The following is a 26,306-nucleotide window of genomic DNA, read 5'->3' on the forward strand; positions in this document are numbered from 1 at the left end:
GTGGTGACTGGTTATAGTAGTGGTAGTGTCTACAGTAGTAGTGGTTGGTTATAGTAGTGGTAGTGTCTACAGTAGTAATGGTAGTGGTTGGTTATAGTTATAGTAGTGGTTGTGTCTGCAGTAGTAATGGTGGTGACTGGTTATAGTAGTGGTAGTGTCTACAGTAGTAATGGTGGTGGTTGGTTATAGTTACAGTAGTGGTAGTGTCTACAGTAGTAATGGTGGTGACTGGTTATAGTTATAGTAGTGGTAGTGTCTACAGTAGTAATGGTGGTGACTGGTTATAGTAGTGGTAGTGTCTACAGTAGTAATGGTAGTGACTGGTTATAGTTGTGGTAGTGTCTGCAGTAGTAATGGTGGTGGTTGGTTATAGTTATAGTAGTTGTAGTGTCTACAGTAGTAATGGTGGTGACTGGTTATAGTTATAGTAGTGGTAGTGTCTACAGTAGTAATGGTGGTGACTGGTTATAGTTATTGTAGTGATAGTTTCTACAGTAGTAATGGTGGTGACTGGTTATAGTTATAGTAGTGGTAGTGTCTGCAGTAGTAATGGTGGTGACTGGTTATAGTTATAGTAGTTGTAGTGTCTGTAGTAGTAATGGTGGTGACTGGTTATAGTAGTGGTAGTGTCTACAGTAGTAATGGTGGTGGTTGGTTATAGTTATAATAGTGGTAGTGTGCAGTAGTAATGGTGGTGACTGGTTATAGTAGTGGTAGTGTCTGCAGTAGTAATGGTGGTGACTGGTTATAGTAGTGGTAGTGTCTGCAGTAGTAATGGTGGTGACTGGTTATAGTTGTGGTAGTGTCTGCAGTAGTAATGGTGGTGGTTGGTTATAGTTATAGTGGTGGTAGTGTCTACAGTAGTAATGGTGGTGACTGGTTATAGTTATAGTAATGGTGGTGACTGGTTATAGTAGTGGTAGTGTCTGCAGTAGTAATGGTGGTGACTGGTTATAGTAGTGATAGTGTCTACAGTACTAATGGTGGTGGTTGGTTATAGTAGTGGTAGTGTCTACAGTACTAATGGTGGTGGTTGGTTATAGTAGTGGTAGTGTCTACAGTAGTAATGGTGGTGGTTGGTTATAGTAGTGGTAGTGTCTACAGTAGTAATGGTGGTGGTTGGTTATAGTTATAGTAGTGGTAGTGACTGGTTATAGTAGTGGTAGTGTCTACAGTACTAATGGTGGTCACTGGTTATAGTAGTGGTAGTGTCTACAGTACTAATTGTGGTGACTGGTTATAGTAGTGGTAGTGTCTACAGTACTAATGGTGGTGGTTGGTTATAGTTATAGTAGTGGTAGTGACTGCAGTAGTAATGGTGGTGGTTGGTTATAGTTATAGTAGTGGTAGTGTCTGCAGTAGTAATGGTGGTGGTTGGTTATAGTAGTGGTAGTGTCTGCAGTAGTAATGGTGGTTGGTTATGGTAGCGGTAGTGTCTACAGTAGTAACGGTGGTGACTGGTTATAGTAGTGGTAGTGTCTACAGTAGTAGTGGTTGGTTATAGTAGTGGTAGTGTCTACAGTAGTAATGGTAGTGGTTGGTTATAGTTATAGTAGTGGTTGTGTCTGCAGTAGTAATGGTGGTGACTGGTTATAGTAGTGGTAGTGTCTACAGTAGTAATGGTGGTGGTTGGTTATAGTTATAGTAGTGGTAGTGTCTACAGTAGTAATGGTGGTGACTGGTTATAGTTATAGTAGTGGTAGTGTCTACAGTAGTAATGGTGGTGACTGGTTATAGTAGTGGTAGTGTCTACAGTAGTAATGGTGGTTGGTTATGGTAGCGGTAGTGTCTACAGTAGTAACGGTGGTGACTGGTTATAGTAGTGGTAGTGTCTACAGTAGTAGTGGTTGGTTATAGTAGTGGTAGTGTCTACAGTAGTAATGGTAGTGGTTGGTTATAGTTATAGTAGTGGTTGTGTCTGCAGTAGTAATGGTGGTGACTGGTTATAGTAGTGGTAGTGTCTACAGTAGTAATGGTGGTGGTTGGTTATAGTTATAGTAGTGGTAGTGTCTACAGTAGTAATGGTGGTGACTGGTTATAGTTATAGTAGTGGTAGTGTCTACAGTAGTAATGGTGGTGACTGGTTATAGTAGTGGTAGTGTCTACAGTAGTAATGGTAGTGACTGGTTATAGTTGTGGTAGTGTCTGCAGTAGTAATGGTGGTGGTTGGTTATAGTTATAGTAGTTGTAGTGTCTACAGTAGTAATGGTGGTGACTGGTTATAGTTATAGTAGTGGTAGTGTCTACAGTAGTAATGGTGGTGACTGGTTATAGTTATTGTAGTGATAGTTTCTACAGTAGTAATGGTGGTGACTGGTTATAGTTATAGTAGTGGTAGTGTCTGCAGTAGTAATGGTGGTGACTGGTTATAGTTATAGTAGTGGTAGTGTCTGTAGTAGTAATGGTGGTGACTGGTTATAGTAGTGGTAGTGTCTACAGTAGTAATGGTGGTGGTTGGTTATAGTTATAATAGTGGTAGTGTGCAGTAGTAATGGTGGTGACTGGTTATAGTAGTGGTAGTGTCTGCAGTAGTAATGGTGGTGACTGGTTATAGTAGTGGTAGTGTCTGCAGTAGTAATGGTGGTGGTTGGTTATAGTTATAGTGGTGGTAGTGTCTACAGTAGTAATGGTGGTGACTGGTTATAGTTATAGTAATGGTGGTGACTGGTTATAGTAGTGGTAGTGTCTGCAGTAGTAATGGTGGTGACTGGTTATAGTAGTGATAGTGTCTACAGTACTAATGGTGGTGGTTGGTTATAGTAGTGGTAGTGTCTACAGTACTAATGGTGGTGGTTGGTTATAGTAGTGGTAGTGTCTACAGTAGTAATGGTGGTGGTTGGTTATAGTAGTGGTAGTGTCTACAGTAGTAATGGTGGTGGTTGGTTATAGTTATAGTAGTGGTAGTGACTGGTTATAGTAGTGGTAGTGTCTACAGTACTAATGGTGGTCACTGGTTATAGTAGTGGTAGTGTCTACAGTACTAATTGTGGTGACTGGTTATAGTAGTGGTAGTGTCTACAGTACTAATGGTGGTGGTTGGTTATAGTTATAGTAGTGGTAGTGACTGCAGTAGTAATGGTGGTGGTTGGTTATAGTTATAGTAGTGGTAGTGTCTGCAGTAGTAATGGTGGTGGTTGGTTATAGTAGTGGTAGTGTCTGCAGTAGTAATGGTGGTTGGTTATGGTAGCGGTAGTGTCTACAGTAGTAACGGTGGTGACTGGTTATAGTAGTGGTAGTGTCTACAGTAGTAGTGGTTGGTTATAGTAGTGGTAGTGTCTACAGTAGTAATGGTAGTGGTTGGTTATAGTTATAGTAGTGGTTGTGTCTGCAGTAGTAATGGTGGTGACTGGTTATAGTAGTGGTAGTGTCTACAGTAGTAATGGTGGTGGTTGGTTATAGTTATAGTAGTGGTAGTGTCTACAGTAGTAATGGTGGTGACTGGTTATAGTTATAGTAGTGGTAGTGTCTACAGTAGTAATGGTGGTGACTGGTTATAGTAGTGGTAGTGTCTACAGTAGTAATGGTAGTGACTGGTTATAGTTGTGGTAGTGTCTGCAGTAGTAATGGTGGTGGTTGGTTATAGTTATAGTAGTTGTAGTGTCTACAGTAGTAATGGTGGTGACTGGTTATAGTTATAGTAGTGGTAGTGTCTACAGTAGTAATGGTGGTGACTGGTTATAGTTATTGTAGTGATAGTTTCTACAGTAGTAATGGTGGTGACTGGTTATAGTTATAGTAGTGGTAGTGTCTGCAGTAGTAATGGTGGTGACTGGTTATAGTTATAGTAGTGGTAGTGTCTGTAGTAGTAATGGTGGTGACTGGTTATAGTAGTGGTAGTGTCTACAGTAGTAATGGTGGTGGTTGGTTATAGTTATAATAGTGGTAGTGTGCAGTAGTAATGGTGGTGACTGGTTATAGTTATAGTAGTGGTAGTGTCTTCAGTAGTAATGGTGGTGACTGGTTATAGTTATAGTAGTGGTAGTGTCTGCAGTAGTAATGGTGGTGACTGGTTATAGTTATAGTAGTGGTAGTGTCTGCAGTAGTAATGGTGGTGACTGGTTATAGTTATAGTAGTGGTAGTGTCTGCAGTAGTCATGATGGTGGTTGGTTATAGTTATAATAGTGGTAGTGTCTGCAGTAGTAATGGTGGTGACTGGTTATAGTAGTGATAGTGTCTGCAGTAGTAATGGTGGTGACTGGTTATAGTTATAGTAGTGGTAGTGTCTACAGTAGTAATGGTGGTGGTTGGTTATAGTATTGGTAGTGTCTGCAGTAGTAATGGTGGTGACTGGTTATAGTTATAGTAGTGGTAGTGTCTGCAGTAGTAATGGTAGTGACTGGTTATAGTTATAGTAGTGGTAGTGTCTGCAGTAGTAATGTTGGTGACTGGTTATAGTTGAAGAAGTAGGTGGATTGAGAAAAGATTGGTTGATAGGATAGCTTGAACATGTGAAAGTTGGTTTGGTGGCTCTATCTTGAACTGTTCAAGAGTTAGAATTATTGTTGCTGGCTATTATGCTAATTTCTGCACACTTAAGTAGTTATAATTTGTTGTGCAGACCAGAGCTAGTGTGACCCAGAGCTAGCAAGAACCAGAGCAGGCAAGCTATGCCCAGGGCCAGAGCTGTCGTTGTGGTCAGTAGTTGTATGGTTAGCAGTTATATGGTCAGCAGTTGAGGTCAATAGATATGTGGTTGTGTTGCAGGTTCTTTGGGCCCTACTGTGTGGATGTGGTCAGTAGTTCTGTTGTGTGGTTCAGTAGTTTTGTGGTCAGGAATTTGTGGTCAGTAGTTCTGTTGTGGTCATTGGTTGTGTGGTTCAGTAGTTGTTTGGCTGTGGTCAGTTGTTTTAGTAAGTAGTTGTGTGGTTGTAGTCAGTATTTGTGTGGTTGTGGTTTAGTTGTTGTGGACAATAGTAGTCAATAATTGTGGTCAGTAGTTGTGTGGTTGTGGTCAGTAGTTGGTAATATGTGTGTGGTTCAGTAGTTGTGTGGTTGTGGTCAGTAGTTTTGGTAATATGTGTGTGGTTCAGTAGTTGTGGTTAGTGTTTAAACTACAGTTATTGCGTGTGAAAACTGAAAGAATTGTGATGAGAAAGTGATCTGGTGAAATATGAAGCAAGTGAACAGCTTGGACAGCTTGGACAGCTTCTCTAGCCAATCAGAGCAGCAGGATCAACATACAGCCCGTCCTTGTCTTTACAAACAGGCAAACTAGTCAGTTGATTTATTTAGAGCATGGGGCATGATCCAGAGAAGGAGGACGATGTGCTGTTGCCTTGGCTGCCTCACCCTCTTCACCCTTGTCATACATTTTTGTCTTCGCTGCCATATGTGCTCCTCTGCGTCCGTGAGTATCCATAACAATGGCTTTGTTTGGGCTACTCAATGATGAGACATGAGAAAGCTGTTAGCTGATGTTAGCTAGCTACTTTTTATTGCAAAAAATGTGTTACTGTGGTTACTAAAACAGCTGCATTGTTAGATTGGTAACATATTTTTGTTCTGACATCAGATTTAAATAGCAAAGAAGTAGACAAAATTGTCATACCCTCTAACTTTTGGTCTAACCTGTTGGGAAAGTGGTCAAAACTTCAGTTGTTTATAAAAAAGTTGATAAAACAACTCTAGTTAGGTTGTATGTAAGCTCACTGGTCCTGACCAGTCTACATGTTTTAAAATTTAGCTTGTTATAATTTTTTTTTAGTTGTGGTCAGTTGGTATAGTCAGTAGTTGTGTTGTGGTCAGTAGTTATGTGGTTGTAATTAGCAGTTGTGTGGTTGTGGTCACTAGATATGATCAGAAATTGTGTGGTCAGTGGTTGTATGGTTGTGGTCAGTGGTTGTGTGGTTGAGGTCAGTAGTTGTGTGGTTGAGGTCAGTAGTTGTGTGGTTGAGGTCAGTAGTTGTGTGGTTGAGGTCAGTAGTTGTGTGGTTGAGGTCAGTAGTTGTGTGGTCAGTACTTGTGTGGTTGTGGTCTGTAGTTGTGTGGTTGTGGTCTGTAGTTGTGTGGATGAGGTCAGTAGTTGTGTGGTTGAAGTCAGTAGTTGTGTGGTTGAAGTCAGTAGTTGTGTGGTTGAAGTCAGTAGTTGTGTGGTTGAAGTCAGTAGTTGTGTGGTTGAGGTCAGTAGTTGTGTGGTTGAGGTCAGTAGTTGTGTGGTTGAGGTCAGTAGTTGTGTGGTTGAGGTCAGTGGTTGTGTGGTTGAGGTCAGTGGTTGTGTGGTTGAGGTCAGTGGTTGTGTGGTTGGGGTCAGTAGTTGTGTGGTTGGGGTCAGTAGTTGTGGTCAGTAGATGTCTGGTTTAGTAGTTGATGTCAGTAGTTGTGTGGCTGTGGTCAGTAGGTTAGGTCAGGAGTTGTGGTCAGTAGGTTAGGTCAGTATCGTCTTTGTGGTCAGTAGGTTAGGTCAGGAGTTGTGGTCAATAGGGTAGGTCAGTAGTTGTGGTCAGTAGTTGTGGTCAGTAGGTTAGGTCAGTAGTTTTGTCTTTGTGGTCAGTAGTAGTTGTGTGGTCAGTAGTTTTGTCTTTGTGGTCAGTAGGTTAGGTCAGTAGTTTTGTGGTTGTGGTCAGTTTTGTGGTTGTGTGGTTGGGGTCAGTGGTTGTGTGGTTGGGGTCAGTGGTTGTGTGGTTGGGGTCAGTAGTTGTGTGGTTGGGGTCAGTATATGGGGTCAGTAGTTGTGTTGCTGTGGTCAGTAGTTGGGGTCAGTAGTTGTGTGGCTGGGGTCAGTAGGTTAGGTCAGTAGTTGTGGTCAGTAGTTGTGGTCAATAGGTTAGGTCAGTAGTTGTGGTCAATCGGTTAGGTCAGTAGTTGTGGTCAGTAGCTTAGGTCAGTAGTTTTGTCTTTGTGGTCAGTAGGTTAGGTCAGGAGTTGTGGTCAATAGGTTAGGTCAGTAGTTGTGGTCAGTAGTTTTGTCTTTGTGGTCAGTCGGTTAGGTCAGTAGTTGTGGTCAGTAGGTTAGGTCAGTAGTAGTTGTGTGGTCAGTAGTTTTGTCTTTGTGGTCAGTAGGTTAGGTCAGTAGTTTTGTGGTTATGGTCAGTTTTGTGGTCAGTAATTGTGGTGATTAGATGTGTGGTCAGTAGTTGTGTGGTTGTGGTCAGTAATTGTGGTCAGTAATTGTGGTGATTAGATGTGTGGTCAGTAGTTGTGTGGTTGTGGTCAGTAGTTGTGTGGTCAGTAGTTGTGTGGTTGTGGTCAATAATTGTGGTGATTAGATGTGTGGTCAGTAGTTGTGTGGTTGTGGTCAGTAGTTGTGGTCAGTTGATGTCTGGTTCAGTAGTTGATGTCAGTAGTTGTGTGGCTGTGGTCAGTAGGTTAGGTCAGGAGTTGTGGTCAGGAGTTGTGGTCAATAGTTTTGTCTTTGTGGTCAGTAGGTTAGGTCAGTAGTTGTGGTCAGTAGGTTAGGTCAGTAGTTTTGTGCTTGTGGTCAGTAGTTGTGTGGTCAGTAGTTGTGGTCAGTAGTTGTTGGGTCAGTAGTTGTGTGGTTGTGGTCAGTGGTTGTGGTCAGTAGTTGTGGTCAGTAGTTTTGGTTAATAGTTGTGTGGTTCAGTAGTTGTGTGGTCAGTGGTTTTGGTCAGTAGTTGTGTGGAAGTGGTCAGTAGTTGTTGGGCTGTGGTTGTGTGGATGGGGTCAGTGGTTGTGTGGATGGGGTCAGTGGTTGTGTGGATGGGGTCAGTGGTTGTGTGGATGGGGTCAGTGGTTGTGTGGTTGGGGTCAGTAGTTGTGTGGTTGGGGTCAGTAGTTGTGGTCAGTTGATGTCTGGTTCAGTAGTTGATGTCAGTAGTTGTGTGGCTGTGGTCAGTAGGTTAGGTCAGGAGTTGTGGTCAGTAGTTGTGGTCAGTAGGTTAGGTCAGTAGTTGTGGTCAGTAGGTTAGGTCAGTAGTTGTGGTCAGTAGGTTAGGTCAGTAGTTTTGTCTTTGTGGTCAGTAGGTTAGGTCCGGAGTTGTGGTCAATAGGTTAGGTCAGTAGTTGTGGTCAGTAGTTTTGTCTTTGTGGTCAGTAGGTTAGTTCAGTAGTTGTGGTCAGTAGGTTAGGTCAGTAGTTTTGTCTTTGTGGTCAGTATTAGTTGTGTAGTCAGTAGTTTTGTCTTTGTGGTCAGTAGTTGTGGTCAGTAGGTTAGGTCAGTAGTTTTGTGGTTGTGGTCAGTTTTGTGGTCAGTAGTTGTTGTGTGGTCAGTAGTTGTGTGGTTGTGGTCAGTAATTGTGGTGATTAGATGTGTGGTCAGTAATTGTGGTGATTAGATGTGTGGTTGTGGTCAGTAATTGTGGTGATTAGATGTGTGGTCAGTAGTTGTGTGGTTGTGGTCAGTATTTGTGTGGAAGTGGTCAGTAGTTGTTGGGTCAGTAGTGTTGTGGTTGTGGTCAGTAGTTGTGTGGTCAGTAATTGTGGTGATTAGATGTGTGGTCAGTAGTTGTGTGGTTGTGGTCAGTAATTGTGGTGATTAGATGTGTGGTCAGTAGTTGTGTGGTTGTGGTCAGTGGTTGTGGTCAGTATTTGTGTGGAAGTGGTCAGTAGTTGTTGGGTCAGTAGTTTTGTGGTTGTGGTCAGTTTTGTGGTTGTGGTCAGTAGTTGTGTGGTCAGTAATTGTGGTGATTAGATGTGTGGTCAGTAGTTGTGGTTGTTGGGTCAGTAGTTGTGTGGTTGTTGTGTGGTCAGTAGTTGTGTGGTTGTGGTCAGTAGTTGTGGTGATTAGATGTGTCAGTAGTTGTGTGGTTGTGGTCAGTAATTGTGGTGATTAGATGTGTGGTTAGTGGTTGTGGTCTGGTTGTGGTTGTGGTGATTAGATGTGTGGTCAGTAGTTGTGGTTGTTGGGTCAGTAGTTGTGTGGTTGTTGTGTGGTCAGTAGTTGTGTGGTTGTGGTCAGTAATTGTGTGGTCAGTATTTGTGTGGTTGTGGTCAGTAATTGTGGTGATTAGATGTGTGGTCAGTAGTTGTGTTGTTGAGGTCAGTAGTTGTGTGGTCAGTAGTTGTGTGGTTGTGGTCAGTAATTGTGGTGACTAGTTGTGTGGTCAGTAGTTGTGTGGTTGTGGTCCGCAATTGTGGTGATTAGATGTGTGGTCAGTAGTTGTGTGGTTGTGGTCAGTAATTGTGGTGATTAGATGTGTGGTCAGTAGTTGTGTTGTTGTGGTTGTGTGGTCAGTAGTTGTGTGGTCAGTAGTTGTGTGGTTGTGGTCAGTAATTGTGGTGATTAGTTGTGTGGTCAGTAGTTGTGTGGCTGTGGTCAGTAATTGTGGTGATTGATTAGATTTGTGGTCAGTAGTTGTGTGGTTGTGGTCAGTGGTTGTGGTGACTAGTTGTGTGGTCAGTAGTTGTGTGGTTGTGGTCAGTAATTGTGGTGATTCGATTTGTGGTCAGTAGTTGTGTGGTCAGTAGTTGTGTGGTTGTGGTCCGTAATTGTGGTGATTAGATGTGTGTTCAGTAGTTGTGTGGTCAGTAGTTGTGTGGTCAGTAGTTGTGTGGTCAGTAGTTGTGTGGTCAGTAGTTGTGCGGTTGTGGTCAGTAATTGTGGTGATTAGATGTGTGTTCAGTAGTTGTGTGGTCAGTAGTTGTGTGGTTGTGGTCAGTAGTTGTGTGGTTCAGTAGTTGTGAGAGGTTATTTATTAGATAGAATTATAGCTAGTTATCAGTAGGTCTACATACGAACCTATTCTACATAGTTCTTCAACTAACACAAAAATACTTTTAAAGAGCTGTCATCACTAGATGCACCATCATATTTCTCTCCCCAAATAATAGCCTAATACTTTCTAATCATCACTACAGACCCGGGGACGATCCCGGGCTGTATCACAACCGGCCGTAATTTGGAGTCCCATAAGGCGGTGCACAATTGGCCCAGTGTCGTTCGGGTTTGGCCGGGGAAGGCTGTCATTGTAAATAGGAATTTGACTTGCCTGGTTAAATAAAGGTTAAATAAAATAAAAAGATCTTACCCCCTTCTTTCTCCGTCTCAACCCCTTTTCATTCCTCTCTCCCCCAGGCCACCCCAACTAACATGAAGGTTCCTTCTATGACGTCCCAGTCTGGAAACAGCAGTGTGTCTGTGGTCAATGTGAACGACTCTCCTGCCGCCTGTCAGGCCGCAGCTAAGCTAGCCCTGCGTAAGCAGCTGGAGAAGACCCTTCTGGAGATCCCTCCTCCCAAACTTCCCACCCCAGAGCTAAACTTCCTGCCCTCGGCAGCCAACAACGAGTTCATCTACCTGGTGGGCCTGGAAGATGTGGTGCAGAACCTGCTGGACTCCATGATGAGAGGTACTATACATATTATGCTTGTGTAAACACTATATAACACTATACCATCAGAGGTGGCAGAGGTGCAAACACTACATACAGTATTCCATCATATTACGTACAATTAATTTACACAATAATATCACTATCACTTTCTTACCCCCACCCCTCCCCCTGCTGCGCTATCCTTTTTGTTTCCCCCAGCTAAAACAGGGAAGCCCCCAGTCAAGCCCTCCATCAAAGAACCCTTCACCTGCGCCCAGTGCATCACCGATTTTACCTGCCGTTGGAGGCAAGACAAGGCCAAGGGCGGGACCATCCTCTGTGCAGATTGCATGTCCTCCAATCAGAAGAAGGCCCTGAAGGCCGAGCACACCAATAGGCTGAAGGCTGCGTTTGTCAAGGCCCTGCAGCAGGAACAGGAGATAGAGCAGCAGATCCTCCAGCAGGCTGCCTCCCCCATCTCTCACACCCCCTCCTCCTCTTTCTCCTCCTCATCCACCTCTCTGTCGGTGAAGGCGGAGCATCTAGTGTCCCAGCAGCTGAAACAGGCTCAGGCCCAGGCTAGGGCCTCCTCTCTGCATCACCAGCACCATCACCAACAGCACAACAGAGGACAGAGCATTGCACGCCACCACTCCACCAACATCAAACAGGTAGGGGTGACACACTACTCATCAGTTCCCTGAAACTGTCACATCATAACCTGTGCCACTCCAGGCCCTGTCACATTCAATTAGATATAGACGGTTATAATATTCACGTACATATGGTTCCCTTTTTCATTTTTTGAACAACTACAATACAAAATCAATACAAATGGCTGCTTAATACAAATGGCTACTCCCATCAGTGGGTGTTCTGATCAGTGGTTACGCTCGCCCCCACCCGCCTGAGATGCTGGCAGGGCGAAGCCCCCAGCTTGAAGGGATTTTCCAAGGGCTGGACCAAGACCCGCCGACGCCCGGGCAGGCATGGAAGCAAGTGCACCCATAACCACCAGGACCGGCACACACTTCGCTCACAGCGTGAAACGAAAACACAAAACATACATAACTAAACGCACCCCCACCATCACCCCTGATTAGAGGACCTCAAACCTTTACACTGTGCATGTGTGTATGTATTTATCCCATCACTCATTCATTCCAACATTCAGCCACAGATCACCCAATCTTTCCCATTAGATTAGCATTCTACCATTTCCTCTTGCAATACATCCCTACATTCTACCATGTGTCTCACTAGGGACTTGAACCTCCCCATCTGCAATAGCCCAATGGTTCCCTTGGCTTGTGTTGTATGTTCTTGTCACACAGACCTTGTCACTCAATCTTCTTTTTCCTTCTCCCCCCCCTCCCTTCCACCTCAGGGCCAGCTCTCCCGTGGCGGTGTCCCATCTGTGGGGGTGTCCCACTCTTTTTCCTCCTCTCAGCTGCAGAGTGCAGTGGCCGCTGCAGGCTTGGTCAGCCGGCCAGGTAAGCATGCCTATGTACGCTTGGCTGCCCAGGGTTCAAAGGGCAGCTCCAGTGGGAACAGCAGCAGTGGTAGCGCCCAAGCCACTGCATGGAGGAAGCAGAACAACATCAACACAGGTAGACTAATACCGTCTCGGACCCCAACCTACCACCACACCTCACTTACTTACACACACACCCCCCCCAACCTCTACCTCTACACCCTGAACTTTTGTCCTGTCCAAAAAATATCCCGTAGCCCCTTTTACTCGTCACCTCCACCGTGGTGTTTGCAGGTCTCAATGAATAAGTACAAGTATTTAAGCAATATGGCTGGAGCTCCTTTACGCCCATCAGAGGGTTAGATGGATCACAATATTGCTTACACCTGCGTAAGAGGCCAGGGATTGTTTTTGGACTAGGCATCTGACTGCTCTTCGTGTCCCCAATGCTCTGTTTCCTTCTTTCTGCTTCAGTCCCTCTGGTGGCTGGCATTCTCCTTTGACTCCATGGCTAGCTCACCTCCCCAATAGTAGAGTTAGTCCATGATTTCCCTGCTATGATATCAATGTTATTTGTGTGTGTGTGTGTGTGTGTTTTATTCTGCTCAGTGCACCCTCCCATTCAGAGACTGACCCCTCTCCCCTCTTTCTCTCCAGGTGTGACCATGGCCTATGTGAACCCCAACCTGCCAGTCCATAAGACCTCGTCCACAGTGGACGCCCGCCAGAGAGAGTACCTCCTGGACATGATCCCCTCACGCTCCATCTCCCAGACAGCTAACACGTGGAAATAATAATCTCATACTCATTATCAATAACCTTTTACCAATAGCTACTGTTGTCAATGCAAACAATGCAATCTACAGTTAAGGAAACGCAGTCTTCAAACATTTTTTTTCTCCTTTTTTTTGCCGAGTGTTTTTGTTTCTCTTATGTTATTTTTCATGTCTATTGTTTCTTATGAAGTTCACCGATGTTTGGTCAGTGTGCATAAACAGCGATTTACTTCGAAGAAAAAAAATAAATGTGCCTAAAGGGCTTCCTTCCATATGTTCGTCAGCCATGATGTCTGCGAGTTCATGATGGTTTGAGAATGTTGCTTTTCTCTCAACAACTCATGAGATGGCGTTCTGCCAACTGTGCGTTGATATCCGACCATGAAAACGATGTATGGAGCTTTACCTATTGGACGGAACAATGAGCCTTGGCCTTCTGTCATCATAGACTCAGCAATGGGATGCAGAAAAACTGTCGAGGTGTGTTCAAGATTAAATGACTGACTAGCTTGAACTGTTTGCCTTATATTCAAGAGTACCCTAAAAATAGATATATGACAAAAAATATGATCAAAAAACATCCTCTTTAAATTAGAAGTTAGCTTTTTACAACCAAATCTCTATTTTCGATGTAAATTGCATGTTATAGAAGGGTCCACACACTTTTTGCGATTTCCCTTTAAAAAAGTTGTACTTACCAGAACCAGCGATTCACTTCCTCATGTTCATTGTGCAGTACGTGGGCTCTGAAAAAACATGAACAAATGCTTCAAAAACACCTAAATACAGAAACACTCTCAGTATAGTGATGCAGGTCTTTAGATGTTGTACACATGCAATTGTGTCATTCCAAACTTTATATTCCATTTTGTATAACATCTAAAGACCTGCATCACAATAGAGCATTTCAGTTTCTAAAAGGGTGTTTTTGGAGCATTTGTTCATGTCTTTTCCGAGCCCCCATTATGGCACAACGAGGATGAGGAAGTGAATGGCTATTTGGGGTAAGTTTCTCAAAAACAAGTGAAACTGAAAAAAAAGTGTCTAGACCTTTCTATAACATGCTATTTGCTTACAGAAAAGGAAAATTCTCCTTTTAAAGAAAAACCGAGCAGTGAAGTTTTCAGTGCATAAACTCAGTAACAGTTGATTTAGATTTGTTGGGTATTTACAGTAAGTTATTGGTTATTTTTGGGGGACTGATGTATAAATGAACAATTCCTGTTATGGTTTTAAAAACTGAACAATTAATACTAGCCTCATCATACACATTTGTTGTCTTTTTTAAGTAAAGATTTTTTTCCCCCACCATGTATGTTATTCAGCTATTTACAGAGTTTGACAGAGCTTTCACATAAGCAGAACAAGTAGAGAGGATCTCTTTATTATATGTTTGTCTGTAGCCTCTGCTTTGGTTTTACATTATTTAATTCCGAGTTGTCCCTTCATGTGTAATAACATGTCTGTAAAGAGAACTAGTGGCATAATAAAGACTGTTTGAATTACATGCAAACAAAGTTTCAGTGGAAGACATAAGATTCTAGACTCACAGGAGTCATATCCCAGATCATTTTACAAAATGTTTACATTGCTGTCACCTGCTTAGGTACATTTCAAGTTTAGGTTTTTGGTTGCCATGTCATGAAGCTTGGTTACGTACAGCAACTTTTTGGTGAAGTTTGAGGATGTACAAAAGACAGAGGAGAGAATAAACATGTCTTATATTGAAATCACTCATTGATTTTGTATGCTTGGCATCAGGACCAATAACTTGTATCCCAGACAGGCCTGTGGTGATGTAATTGGGTTTACTACAGTGCTGCTGTAGGCTCCTTTTACTTCCTCAAGTAGTCTCATACTCGCTTTTCAGTTTTGTTCTCTTCTACTGTAATTCTCTTCTGTAAAAGTTCCATAGGCCTGCTATGTGGTTTATAAATGAATGAACATCTGTGTTTGGGTTTCTGTCTACTGCTGTCAAAATTGTTTAGGAAATCATTTTCAGTGCGAGTTCAGATGCCATCGCTGAGAAATATGAAAAACATGACACCTAGCGCAAGAACTGAAGTTGGGCCACAGAACCACTACACAACACTGACCGCCAGCAGCCACCCTGTTACTTAGGTTAGCTTGGGCTCTTCACTGTCAAACGTAACCCTCCCATCCCTTCATGGAAACTGATTGTCCAATTTGTTTGGTTTAATGTTTCCCAGCTCCAAGAAGTACCAATAAAAAGACGAAGTAATTTGAACCCTTCCATTTAGTGGCAATGTGTCATTAAATTGTTGATTCTGCCAGTCATAGTATTATTTTTCAGGACTTTACTTTCCATGACACTTTTGCTTGTCCGGGTGCGAAGGAGCCCATTCTCCTGTGGTTTGTCGCGCTAGACTAGAAGTAGATTAATATGAGTGTAACAGAAGTTCAACATTCACCTTCTGCTACCCTTTCTGTCAAGCAGTTTGCGTACAATTTGATGTATACGTTCAATAAATCCAACGTATGCGCCACACAGAACAGACCGCACTGCAACTGCCTCTGCAACGCAACACTGAAAGGCAAACGGATGTACTTCTGGTGTTCGTAAACGCAATACATTGTGGGTGTGATCGAGGAGTAACCTTCTACGAAAAAGTCACTTCCGGTCGTAGCTGTATACCACGGAGTGAAAACCTCTCCGGTCTGTTTTGGAGAAGGGAAGGAGTGGAAGATGGCGGCGTCCAAGGTGAAGCAGGACATGCCTCCTCCGGGAGGTTATGGACCTGTCGATTATAAGAGAAACCTCCCGAAACGGGGCCTTTCTGGTCAGTATACTAGTTACAGTTGGAATGGGCGAAGTTCTGAGTAGGTCATTTTACAGTCAAACAATTACGCCAATGCTAGTGGCTAACAAGTTTAATATTTTAGCTATTTATTCTACACATTAAATAGTTGTTACCATGTTTATTATCCCACTATTGTACTTTATTAATATGGAAACCGATGTAGCGAAGTGTAGTTGCTACCAACTATAGTTGGTTCGTTTAGCTTGCTAGCTTAGCTGACAAACGAATCAGTTGCCTACCTTTATGGTGAGGTCTAATCAGTGAAACATCTTGTACATGTTACCCCATGTTAGTCGTTTGAAAATTAGGGTTGTGTTGGCTTTATTAGAATGTATGCCATGCATGGCGCAGTAATGTAAACGATTAACAGATCAGTCCAAGTTCAATGTAACAGATCTAACAACAAAACACTAGTAGCTAGGTGTCCATCCAATTGGCGAAAGACTTTTATGCGAAATTTCAAAACTCATCATAAAAACAGTGTGCATTTTCCCATCAGAGATGCGTTTCCATCAAATTGACTTGTTGCGGATAAAAGTATTTGCATGATGAAGTAGTGCACATAAAACATACATTTTGCGGTTAAATTCCCATATACCGAATAAAACAATAGAAGTAAAATGAGTTTCCATCGAATTTTAAATGGTGAGTGTGCCCACTCTGGTATATTGGCATATGCGCTGTAGCCAACAGCTCGCAGATACAATGCAGGTAGGATAGCCTACATCAGGTATTCGCAAACCGTTTCACTCAGGCCCCCCTTCCAGCATTGGGGAACATCTTGTGCCCCATCCGTCTATTTCTATGAGCACAAACACTGTTCATGACAGTTTGCCTAATTTAAGTTTGTGACAAAACTAGTAAGTATAGTGTAGAGAATCATTGTACAATATAAACCGATGTGAAATATGTTTTCCATAACCAAAAATATTAGATTTTCAGCTGTTTGAAGCTGGTGTACAAAACAAAGTAAAATAGGAAAAAATGAATCTTAAGCATGGGAAGCATAGAAATAGCACACATAAAATATATCTACGGCTCCTTAGACTTGCTTTCAATGTGAGTAACATCTATAACTCACATTTCTGTGTGAATTTGGTCAGGTCACCCAAAAAGTTACATATTGCAGCTTTAAAGCTAATTTTCTTAAATTCTACACATTTTGCCATGTCTAATATGTATTAATGTGATATTTGAGTGCCTCAAACATTACAACAAAAGGCCTGTTGACATTTTTTTTTTTTTATCCGATATGTACTTTACTCGCATAAAGGTTGGATGGAAACCTGATTAGTAACTTGCATTAGTGGTCAAATTGGTTGTGGTGATTCTTATCTTGCTGAAATAAATGGCTGACAATTAATATACATTCTTATTTTCAGGGTATAGCATGCTCACCATTGGAGTTGGTGTCATGTGTTTCGGTTATTGGAGACTCTTCAAATGGAACAGGGAGAGGAGGCAAGAATTTCCATAATCCAGTTAATGTCACTGATTCATTGTACCAATTCAGATCATTGTGATGAGTTATTGTTGGTCAATGTCCTTATGTTATGTTCTGCTGGTGTGTTGTAGGCGGTTGCAGATTGAGGAGCTGGAAGCGAGGATAGCTCTTCTGCCTTTGCTGCAAGCAGAGCAGGACCGGAGGTAAGAGGGAGAGAGTCAAAGGCTACTTCAACAGGGGTAAAGGTGATGTGCCAATTTTGCCAATGAACAGTGTTGGGGGTAACACATTACATAATCAGATTACTGTAGGGAGTGAAGTAAAGCATTCTTTTTCCTAATTAAGTAATATTATTACAGTCTGTCCAGCTATTTGGCTTATAGTACATATGGCTAATTAAGCAGCTGATATGATAGTGCAGCACTTGTAGACTAGCACAGGGAAGCAGCGCCACAGATGAAAGGAGGAACTAGTGATCAAACCTGAGTTAGTAAGTAGCCTATCTTTGTTAAACGTTATGAGCAATGTGTAATACATTACTGTAGATAATTAAGCAGCCCATTATTAGAGCTGCACTTGTAGACTAGCACAGGAAAGCAGCACCACAGATGAAAGGAGAAACTAGTGATCAAACCTGAGTAAGTAGCCTATCTTTTACGACTCGGGGAAACCATGCCGTTTAGGCTACCGATGAAATAAGTTACGATGAACTTCACAGGGTGGTGAAAGTGCATGGTTATGAGCTTGATGCTCCTTTCCAATAAATATCAAGGGTTTTATTCTGGTGACATGATGGTCGATGTTTGACTACCGTTTGGGAAAAATATAAATATATTTAATACATACAGTGGCTTCCGAAAGTATTCACCCCCCCTTGGCATTTTCCCTATTTTGTTGCCTTACAACCTGGAATTAAAATTGATTTTTTTTGGGGGGGGGGGGGTTGTTGTATCATTTGATTTACACAACATGCCTACCACTGAAGATGCAAAAATATTGTTTATTGTGAAACAAGACAAACAGAACTTGAGCATGCATAACTATTCACCCCCCCAAAGTCATTACTTGGTAGAGCCACCTTTTGCAGCAATTACAGCTGCAAGTCTCTTTGGGTATGTCTCTATAAGCTTGGCACATCTAACCACTGGGATTTTTACCCATTCTTCAAGGCAAAACTGCTCCAGCTCCTTCAAGTTGGATGGGTTCTGCTGGTGTACAGCAATCTTTAAGTCATACCACAGATTCTCAATTGGATTGAGGTTGGGCTTTGACTAGGCCATTCCAATACATTTAAATGTTGCCCCTTAAACCACTCAAGTGTTGCTTTAGCTGTATGCTTAGGGTCATTGTCCTGCTGGAAGGTGAACCTCCGCCCCAGTCTCAAATCTCTGGAAGACTGAAACAGGTGTCCTTCAAGAATGTCCCTGTATTTTGTGCCATCTATCATTCCTTCAATTCAGTTTCCCAGTCTCTGCCGATGGAAAAACATCCCCACAGCAGGATGGGGGTGTTGAGTTTGCACCAGACACAACGTTTTCCTTGATGGCCAAAAAGCTCAATTTTAGTCTCATCTGACCAGAGTGCCTTCTTCCATATGTTTGGGGAGTGTTTCCTTTTGGGAAACACCAAACATGTTTGCTTATTTTTTTCTTTAAGCAATGGCTTTTTTCTGGCCACTCTTCAGTAAAGCCCAGCTCTATGGAGTGTACGGCTTAAAGTGGTTTTATAGACAGATACTCTAATTCTGCTGTGGAGCTTTGCAGCTCCTATAGGGTTATCTTTGGTCTCTTTATTCAGAGAGGCAACAATGTCCTCCTTGCCTGGTCTGAGTTTTGGTGGGCGGCCCTCTTGGCAGGTTTGTTGAGGTGCCATATTCTTTCCATTTTTTAATAACGGATTTAATGGTGCTTCGTGGGATGTTCAAAGTTTCTGATATTTTTTTATAACCCAACCCTGATCTGTACTCCACAACTTTGTCCCTGACCTGTTTGGAGAGCTCCTTGGTCTTCATGGTGCTGCTTGCTTGGTGATGCACCTTGCTTAGTGGTGTTGCAGACTCTGGGGCCTTTCAGAACAGGTGTGTATATATACTGAGATTATGTGACGCTTAGATTGCACACAAGTGGACTTTATTTAACTAATTATGTAACTTCTGAAGGTAATTGGTTGCACCAGATCTTATTTAGGGGCTTCATAGCAAAGGGGTGAATACATATGGACGCACCAATTTTCAGTTTTACATTTTTATTTTTTATTATTTGAAACAAGTTATTTTTTTCACTTCAGCAATTTGGACTATTTTGTGTATGTCCATTACATGAAATCCAAATAAAAATACATTTAAATTACAGGTTGTAATGCAACAAAATAGGAAAACCGCCAAGGGGGATGAATACTTTTTCAAGGCACTGTAATAATGTCATCATGTAGACTAGCCTACCTGCACATACCTGCAGTTTATCTGCGAGCTATTGACTAGAGCTACAACTAGTATAACTAGCTCTGTGATAGGTCTATCAGTAGTTAATACAGTATAACTAGCTCTGTGATAGGTCTATCAGTAGTTAATACAAGACCGGAGTAGGCACATTTACTATTTAAGTGTTTGTGACAAAATTATCAGTACAGATAAAAATGCGAGGGAAGCACATTGAGCATTTTATTCGTTACATAAAAAATGTAAGTGGGAAAAGTACTTTTTTTTGTGGACTACATCACGCAATTTATTTATTTTTGATCCGCAGTAAGTCAGTTTAATGGAAACAACACTGTTGGGAAAATGTGAATATTTTCTTCATGCAGAATTTAGAATATTCACATGAACATCTGTCGTCAATTGAATGGAAACCTAGTTACTGCCCATGAATTATCTGTTTTAGGAGCTCTGAATTTAGCTCATTTATTTTATTTTTTTCTCTAGGCAACTACGGATGCTGAGGGAGAATCTGGAGGAGGAAGCAGTTGTAATGAAAGATGTCCCAGGCTGGAAGGTAAAGAGAAGCTTGATTCTATTTCAGTCTAGACAGACAAACATCTGTTTTATTTGTCAATTGTCATGAAGCAGCAAATGGTAGTTCAAAATGTTCTAGAATATGCACTAAAATGGAAGCAAGAAAAGGAAATAACTCTGCAATGCTGCTTATTCTACGGTGATGATGAATACTAAGCTCCTATTTGTTTCCGTCTAGGTGGGCGAGAATGTCTTCCACACAGATCGCTGGGTGGCCCCCCTCACAGAGGAGCTGTTTAACCTTCGACCCCATGAAGAGCTTCTCCACAAGCGCTTTGGCTTCCTGTGGTACGTGTAGGCGCCCCCCAGTCCAACTGTGTCACTCCAGTACACCTCAGCTACCATACCAGCCACAGCCAGTACCCTTTTGACCGGAGTCCACAACTCCACACAGCTTGTAAATGTTCTATATTAAAGTGATATTTTCTGTACACCATTTTCTGTCGGTTTTGTTTATTTTAATTACTGAAGGAATATTACAGGATCTTGAATGTATTCTATTCTTCAGCCAGGCCTACATGGTTATGTCATCGAGTTCCTGCTTTTTTTTTTTACCTCCAGGTTAGTGAAAGTGTGTAGTCTACCCAACATGTAAGCACATTTTCAAAGCACAAGCCTGAATTCTTCCCTTATAACAATATGCAATAGAATAGGCAAACATGTTGTCAATGCAATGTGGATTGCCTTTATTAACAATGGCTGTCTGTGCAGCCCCGAACACAGCCTTCCAGCCCTCATGGACAGAGTGATTCTGTTGAGCGGTGCCAAACAGGCTACTCTTCAGACTCCTTTGAGCCTTGTTGGGGAATTTCAACCAAATAAAGTTGTTTTCCTTTTAGCCTGCTATTCAGTGAGATGCAGTCAGGTTAAATTGCTCTTCATTGTGCTGGCACCTGTTACAACAGGAAGCCTGACTGTGCAGCGGTCAGTGGAGGCAAGGACCATCACCAAGCCTATTCAGGAGTGCTCTATATAAAAGAATGCCCAGCCGCATGATAGAAATGTGTTGTGTAGAACAGACATGCCTCTGTCATGTGGAGAACTGTGTCTGTCAACTACACATTACTTCTCTATTTGCAACCAAAATCCAGTACAAACAGGCCAACATGTCTGATCTTAAGTCAGTTGTGCATGTTATTTATTATTCTGTTATGGTTAAGATTGGGGCAAGAGGTAGGGAACTAGTCTATCTGCCCAATATAAAACAAAAATAGCATAAATAGGAAAGTATACCAGTTTCATTTGAGGATCAGTATGTTGACAGCTGTGGAAGGGAAGGTTTTTCGGGCGGTTGAGGGGCAGCTCTCGGGGAACTGTGGGGGAATCTTGAATGGTTGGCCTGGTGGTTGGGAGCTTGGGCCGGTGGCCGATAGGTCGCTGGTTCGTGTCCCCAATTTGACTTGGCTGGAGATCTGTCGACGTGCCCTTGGGTGGGGCGCTTGACCCTGGTTGCTCCTGTGGGTTGCTCTGGATGAGAGTGTCTGTTAGATGACTGAATGTAATGTAAATGTTGAGCGGCTTCACTGCAGGTAGATGTCCCCCAAAAAAGGTTTGGGGCAAGAAACGTGGATCCTGATTCAGTGGTAATGTCTTCAGCAATTATTTTGTCCCATTCAACAAAGGGGGCCAACACTTGTCACTACACCCAGACTATGTTCAAAACATGCTTATTTTATTTCATAATATACATCATTTAAAACGGCCAAGTTCTATTCACAACGGTAATCAGTTGGTAAGAGACAGACATTCCGTAAATACTAGGAATAGATTGTCCACCATCTATGCGTTACCCAGACAGAAAAGAGAAATAGGCAAAAGAACATTTCGATTTAGAGCAATAAAGAAATTGAATAAATTAACTGAGCAAATCAGAAACCTTTCAATATATAAATTTAAACATTATTTTAAAACAATTTAAATATAATACACAGAAATGTTGTGGGATTACAGTAGATGAAGAATTCATATTTTTTAGATTGATTACTTATTGGTTTATTACGTTAGTATATGAACCATCAGATCCTCCTCTCCACCCTCTCCGAGTTGGGCATCTCCGGCGCGGCCCACGCTTGGATTGCGTCCTACCTGACAGGTCGCTCCTACCAGGTGGCGTGGCGAGAATCTGTCTCCGCACCATGCGCTCTCACCACTGGTGTCCCCCAGGGCTCTGTTCTAGGCCCTCTCCTATTCTCGCTATACACCAAGTCACTTGGCTCTGTCATATCTTCACATGGTCTCTCCTATCATTGCTATGCAGACGACACACAATTAATCTTCTCCTTTCCCCCTTCTGATAACCAGGCGGCGAATCGCATCTCTGCATGTCTGTCAGACATATCAGTGTGGATGACAGATCACCAGCTCAAGCTAAACCTCGGCAAGACGGAGCTGCTCTTCCTCCCGGGGAAGGACTGCCCGTTCCATGATCTCGCCATTACGGTTGACAACTCCCTTGTGTCCTCCTCCCAGAGTGCTAAGAACCTTGGCGTGATCCTGGACAACACCCTGTCATTCTCCACTAACATCAAGGCGGTGACCCGATCCTGTAGGTTCATGCTCTACAACATTCGCAGAGTACGACCCTGCCTCACACAGGAAGCGGCGCAGGTCCTAATCCAGGCACTTGTCATCTCCCGTCTGGATTACTGCAACTCGCTGTTGGCTGGGCTCCCTGCCTGTGCCATTAAACCCCTACAACTCATCCAGAACGCCGCAGCCCGTCTGGTGTTCAACCTTCCCAAGTTCTCTCACGTCACCCCGCTCCTCCGCTTTCTCCACTGGCTTCCAGTTGAAGCTCGCATCCGCTACAAGACCATGGTGATTGCCTACGGAGCTGTGAAGGGAACGGCACCTCCATACCTTCAGGCTCTGATCAGGCCCTACACCCAAACAAGGGCACTGCGTTCATCCACCTCTGGCCTGCTGGCCCCCCTACCTCTGAGGAAGCACAGTTCCCGCTCAGCCCAGTCAAAACTGTTCGCTGCTCTGGCACCCCAATGGTGGAACAAGCTCCCTCACGACGCCAGGATAGCGGAGTCAGTCACCACCTTCCGGAGACACCTGAAACCCCACCTCTTTAAGGAATACCTAGGATAGGATAAAGTAATCCTTCTAACCCCCCCCCCTTAAAAGATTTAGATGCACTATTGTAAAGTGGTTGTTCCACTGGATATCATAAGGTGAATGCACCAATTTGTAAGTCGCTCTGGATAAGAGCGTCTGCTAAATGACTTAAATGTAATGTAAATGTAAATGTATATTATGTATGTTTGTAATAGTGTGTTATATGTGAAATTGTGTTCGTATATAAATTGTATTTTAATATTTAAGGACTCTTGGAAGATTAGTCCAAATGGGGACTAAAATAGATCCAAATCAAATCAAACACTGAAAGAAAAACTGTGACAGATGAAGAGACTTGCCCTTTCCTTATTCCTTTCAGCCTCTTGCTGTCTCTGGATGACACCTTCTGTTGGAAACACTGCTTCATTATGTGTGCAGATGGAGTGAGAGGCCTCAATGCTTTGATTTTTATGTCCAGTTCATCGGTGGGAGCTTGAAAATTGGTTACTAGGTCCCTGCATCTGGCACACACCCATATACCCCTCCCAGCTGCTTTGCATTCCAGTGGTGTGTTACCCTTTACTTTAGCTTAGTTAGATTGAGATGTTTACTTTGAACGAATCAGATTCACCCATATTGAGTCCTGAAAGGGCATCACTCACACAGGAGGTGTGCATCACTGTGAGTTTGAGAGACGAGACAAACAAAAATACCAATTTGTGACAGATTCTGAAGATGACCTGGAGGAAATGCCCAGAAAGCCTCTCAGGTGAGACTGAACACCGTCTCACTCATGTAGCTACTCTTAAGGCATTCTTGTCAATGGATCATGTTTTTTCATGTGTAGTGTTTGAGGAAGTTCTCTCTCCTTCCAGAAGGCTGAAAATTAGTGTTTCCACATATGATTTGCTGTCATTCTCTCAAAATTCTCACATTACTGTTACAAGTATTGATGTAAATATTCTTGTAGAAATTGTGACAGACCGGTGTCAGATTGATCGTATGTTATGAATAATCCCGCTATGTGACATTTGAGGATTACTGTGGCCCCATAGGGATTAGTAGAGGGGTTGGGAGGTCTTTACCTGCTTTTAGATGTTCTCTTTTAAATCAGACCATCAATCTAATTGAAATTTAGTAGTGTTTAAAATATTTCCTCATAGAATTCCTAACCAATCCTCTAAATCCCATAAAAGAGCAAATGTAGTGCATCAGATGAAGAAAAGATTTAGAGAAACCAGTTGCAGCAGTCCAGCCCTCCATGCCACACTCCCCCTCATTTCCCCTACCCACCACCAGTTTCCAATCTGGGGCAAAGAGGCAGTGCTAGACACCCTCCAGCATCACTCATTCATAATGGATATACACTGAGTATACAAAACGTTAAGGACACTTGCTCTTTCCATGACATAGACTATCCAGGTGAAAGCTATAATCCCTTATTGATGTCACCTGTTAAATCCACTTCAATCAGTATAGATCAGGGTTCCCCAACTGGCTGCCTGCTGGTGGTTTTATTTTGCCCCCATGTTTTCTGAGCTCCCCAAAGTTTTTTGGTTTCTTTCAATGTTGGATATAAAAAATTGAACGCCAGGAATTCAGCTGTTCCCAAGCGGAAATCTGTTTCCAAGTATTTCCATGCATAATAGGGAGATCATATACAAATGTAAGCAAGGTTTGAAATAATGTTTCCCTGCTGTAGATGAAGGGGAGGAGACATGTTAAAGAAGGATTTTAAAGCCTTGAGACATGGAGTGTCTATGTGTGCCATTCAGAGGGTGAATGGGTAAGAAAAAATACTTAAGTGCCTTTGAACGGGGTATGGTAGTAGGTGCCAGGCGTACTGGTTTGAGTGTGTCAAGAACTGCAACACTGCTGGGTTTTTCACGATCAACAGTTTCCCTTGTGTATCAAGAATGGTCCACCACCCAAAGGACATCCAGCCAACTTGACACAACTGTGGGAAGCATTGGAGTCAACATGGGCCAACATCCCTGTGGGACGCTTTCGATACCTTGCAGTCCATGCCCCAACAAATTGATGCTGTTCTAAGGGCAGAAGGGGGTGCAACTCAATATTAGGAAATTGTTCATAATGTTTTGTACACTCATTGTATATGCTGTTAATAGAGCTGTGTATTAGAGTAGGATGCACTGAAAGTTCAGCTCCTTGCTTCCTGATCTCACACAGTGGCCATTGATTAGACAGCAGAGGGTAGTGCATACTGCCCAGTACATCACTGGGGCCAAGCTTCCTGCCATCCAGGACCTCTATACCAGGTGTCAGAGGAAGGCCCTAAAAACTGTTCTCTCTGCTACCACACGGCAAGCGGTACCAGAGCGCCACGTCTAGGTCCAAAAGTCTTCTTAACAGCTTCTACCCCCAAGCCATAAGACTCCTGAACAGCTAATCAAAGGGCTACCCAGACCCCTCTTTTACACTGCTGCTACTCTCTGTTTATAGTCTATGCATAGTCACTTTAACTCTACCTACATGTACATTTACCTCGACTAACCGGTGCCCCCGCACACCGACTCTACCGGTACCCTCTATATAGCCTCGTTATTGTTATTTTACTGCTGTTAATTATTTGTTACTTTTATTTAGGTATTTTTCTTAAAAGTGCACTGTTGGTTAAGGGCTTGTAAGTAAGCATTTCACTTACACTGAATTTGGTGCATGTGACAAATAAAATTTGATTTGATTTACTGTAACACCCTCCTCTAGAGTTTTACCCCCTAAAGGACACTTTTAAGTGATCTCTATTTCTCCAACTATTCCTCCTGATGTCAGTAATGAGGAGGCAGCAGAGTTGCTGGGAGAGTATCCCTTTGGACCGCAGCAGCTGATGGAGATCTGGGGCCATGCCTGTGCCATCGCTATCAACAAGGTCTGTGCTCTCCCTTCTTAGGGTAGTTTTGAACTAGGGAATTAAATTCTCATGTACAGGCCTTCCCCCTGATTTCCCTGAAGAGGCATCCTACAGTCTTGGTGATCTGTGGTCCCAGTCAGAACGGCTGTATTGGTCTGGCCTGCGCTTACGCATGTTTGTGAGTAACCTGCCAGTGGAGTGTTTTTCTGAACTAACTAAAAGGTACTTCCTTGACACCAAGTCCCTCTTCTTCTCCACTTATCTGTCTTTGTGTCAGGACTATATACCCACGGTGTGCTACCCTAAACGCTCGATTCTTGCCCTGCACCGGGACTTTACAGCCGTGTGAGAGAACTGACATCCCTTTCCTCTCATTTCTCCCCGCAGAGGTAAGGGAACTACTATGAATCAATGAATGCTAACCAAGGTTCAGTCCTACAGCAGCATCTTGCTCTCCCTCAGACACAGAGGCATCCCCATCGCCAGCGTGGACATCCCCTCATGTGACCACAACGTATACACACACTTGGATGAAAGCATCAATAATAAAATGCTTGATATGATATGCACCTGCAGGATTACCAGGGGCTAAAAACCTATCCAAGGTTAGTGTTATTTGATAGGGTTGGACTGATG

At 42.9% G+C, this 26,306-nt stretch overlaps 2 protein-coding genes across 8 annotated transcripts in view; both read left to right on the forward strand.

The window, feature by feature from the left end:
• Window positions 1–14,411, forward strand: part of LOC106600556 (transcriptional repressor p66-alpha) — an 83,359-nt gene extending 68,948 nt beyond the window's left edge. For 6 of the 7 annotated variants that reach the window (XM_045714892.2, XM_045714888.2, XM_045714890.2 and 3 more), the window contains exons 8-11: window positions 9,972–10,245; window positions 10,429–10,880; window positions 11,597–11,819; window positions 12,341–14,411. In XM_045714892.2, coding sequence (XP_045570848.1) covers window positions 9,972–10,245; window positions 10,429–10,880; window positions 11,597–11,819; window positions 12,341–12,477 — 1,086 coding nt within the window. In that variant the 3' untranslated portion in view covers window positions 12,478–14,411. The remainder of the gene's footprint in view (window positions 1–9,971; window positions 10,246–10,428; window positions 10,881–11,596; window positions 11,820–12,340) is intronic. The other variant, XM_082973539.1, reaches the window with a different exon arrangement.
• A 632-nt stretch (window positions 14,412–15,043) lies between these two features.
• Window positions 15,044–20,171, forward strand: LOC106600555 (NADH dehydrogenase [ubiquinone] 1 alpha subcomplex subunit 13). Its single transcript, XM_014192003.3, has 5 exons — window positions 15,044–15,260; window positions 16,664–16,742; window positions 16,857–16,928; window positions 19,646–19,715; window positions 19,914–20,171. Exons 1-5 carry the CDS (start codon window positions 15,167–15,169, stop codon window positions 20,031–20,033), a joined length of 435 nt encoding a protein of 144 aa, XP_014047478.1. The 5' UTR covers window positions 15,044–15,166; the 3' UTR covers window positions 20,034–20,171.
• The last annotated feature ends 6,135 nt before the right edge of the window (window positions 20,172–26,306 follow it).

This window comes from Salmo salar, chromosome 03 (assembly GCF_965601325.2).
Source record: "Salmo salar chromosome 03, fSalSal1, whole genome shotgun sequence".
Classification (NCBI taxonomy): domain Eukaryota; kingdom Metazoa; phylum Chordata; class Actinopteri; order Salmoniformes; family Salmonidae; genus Salmo; species Salmo salar.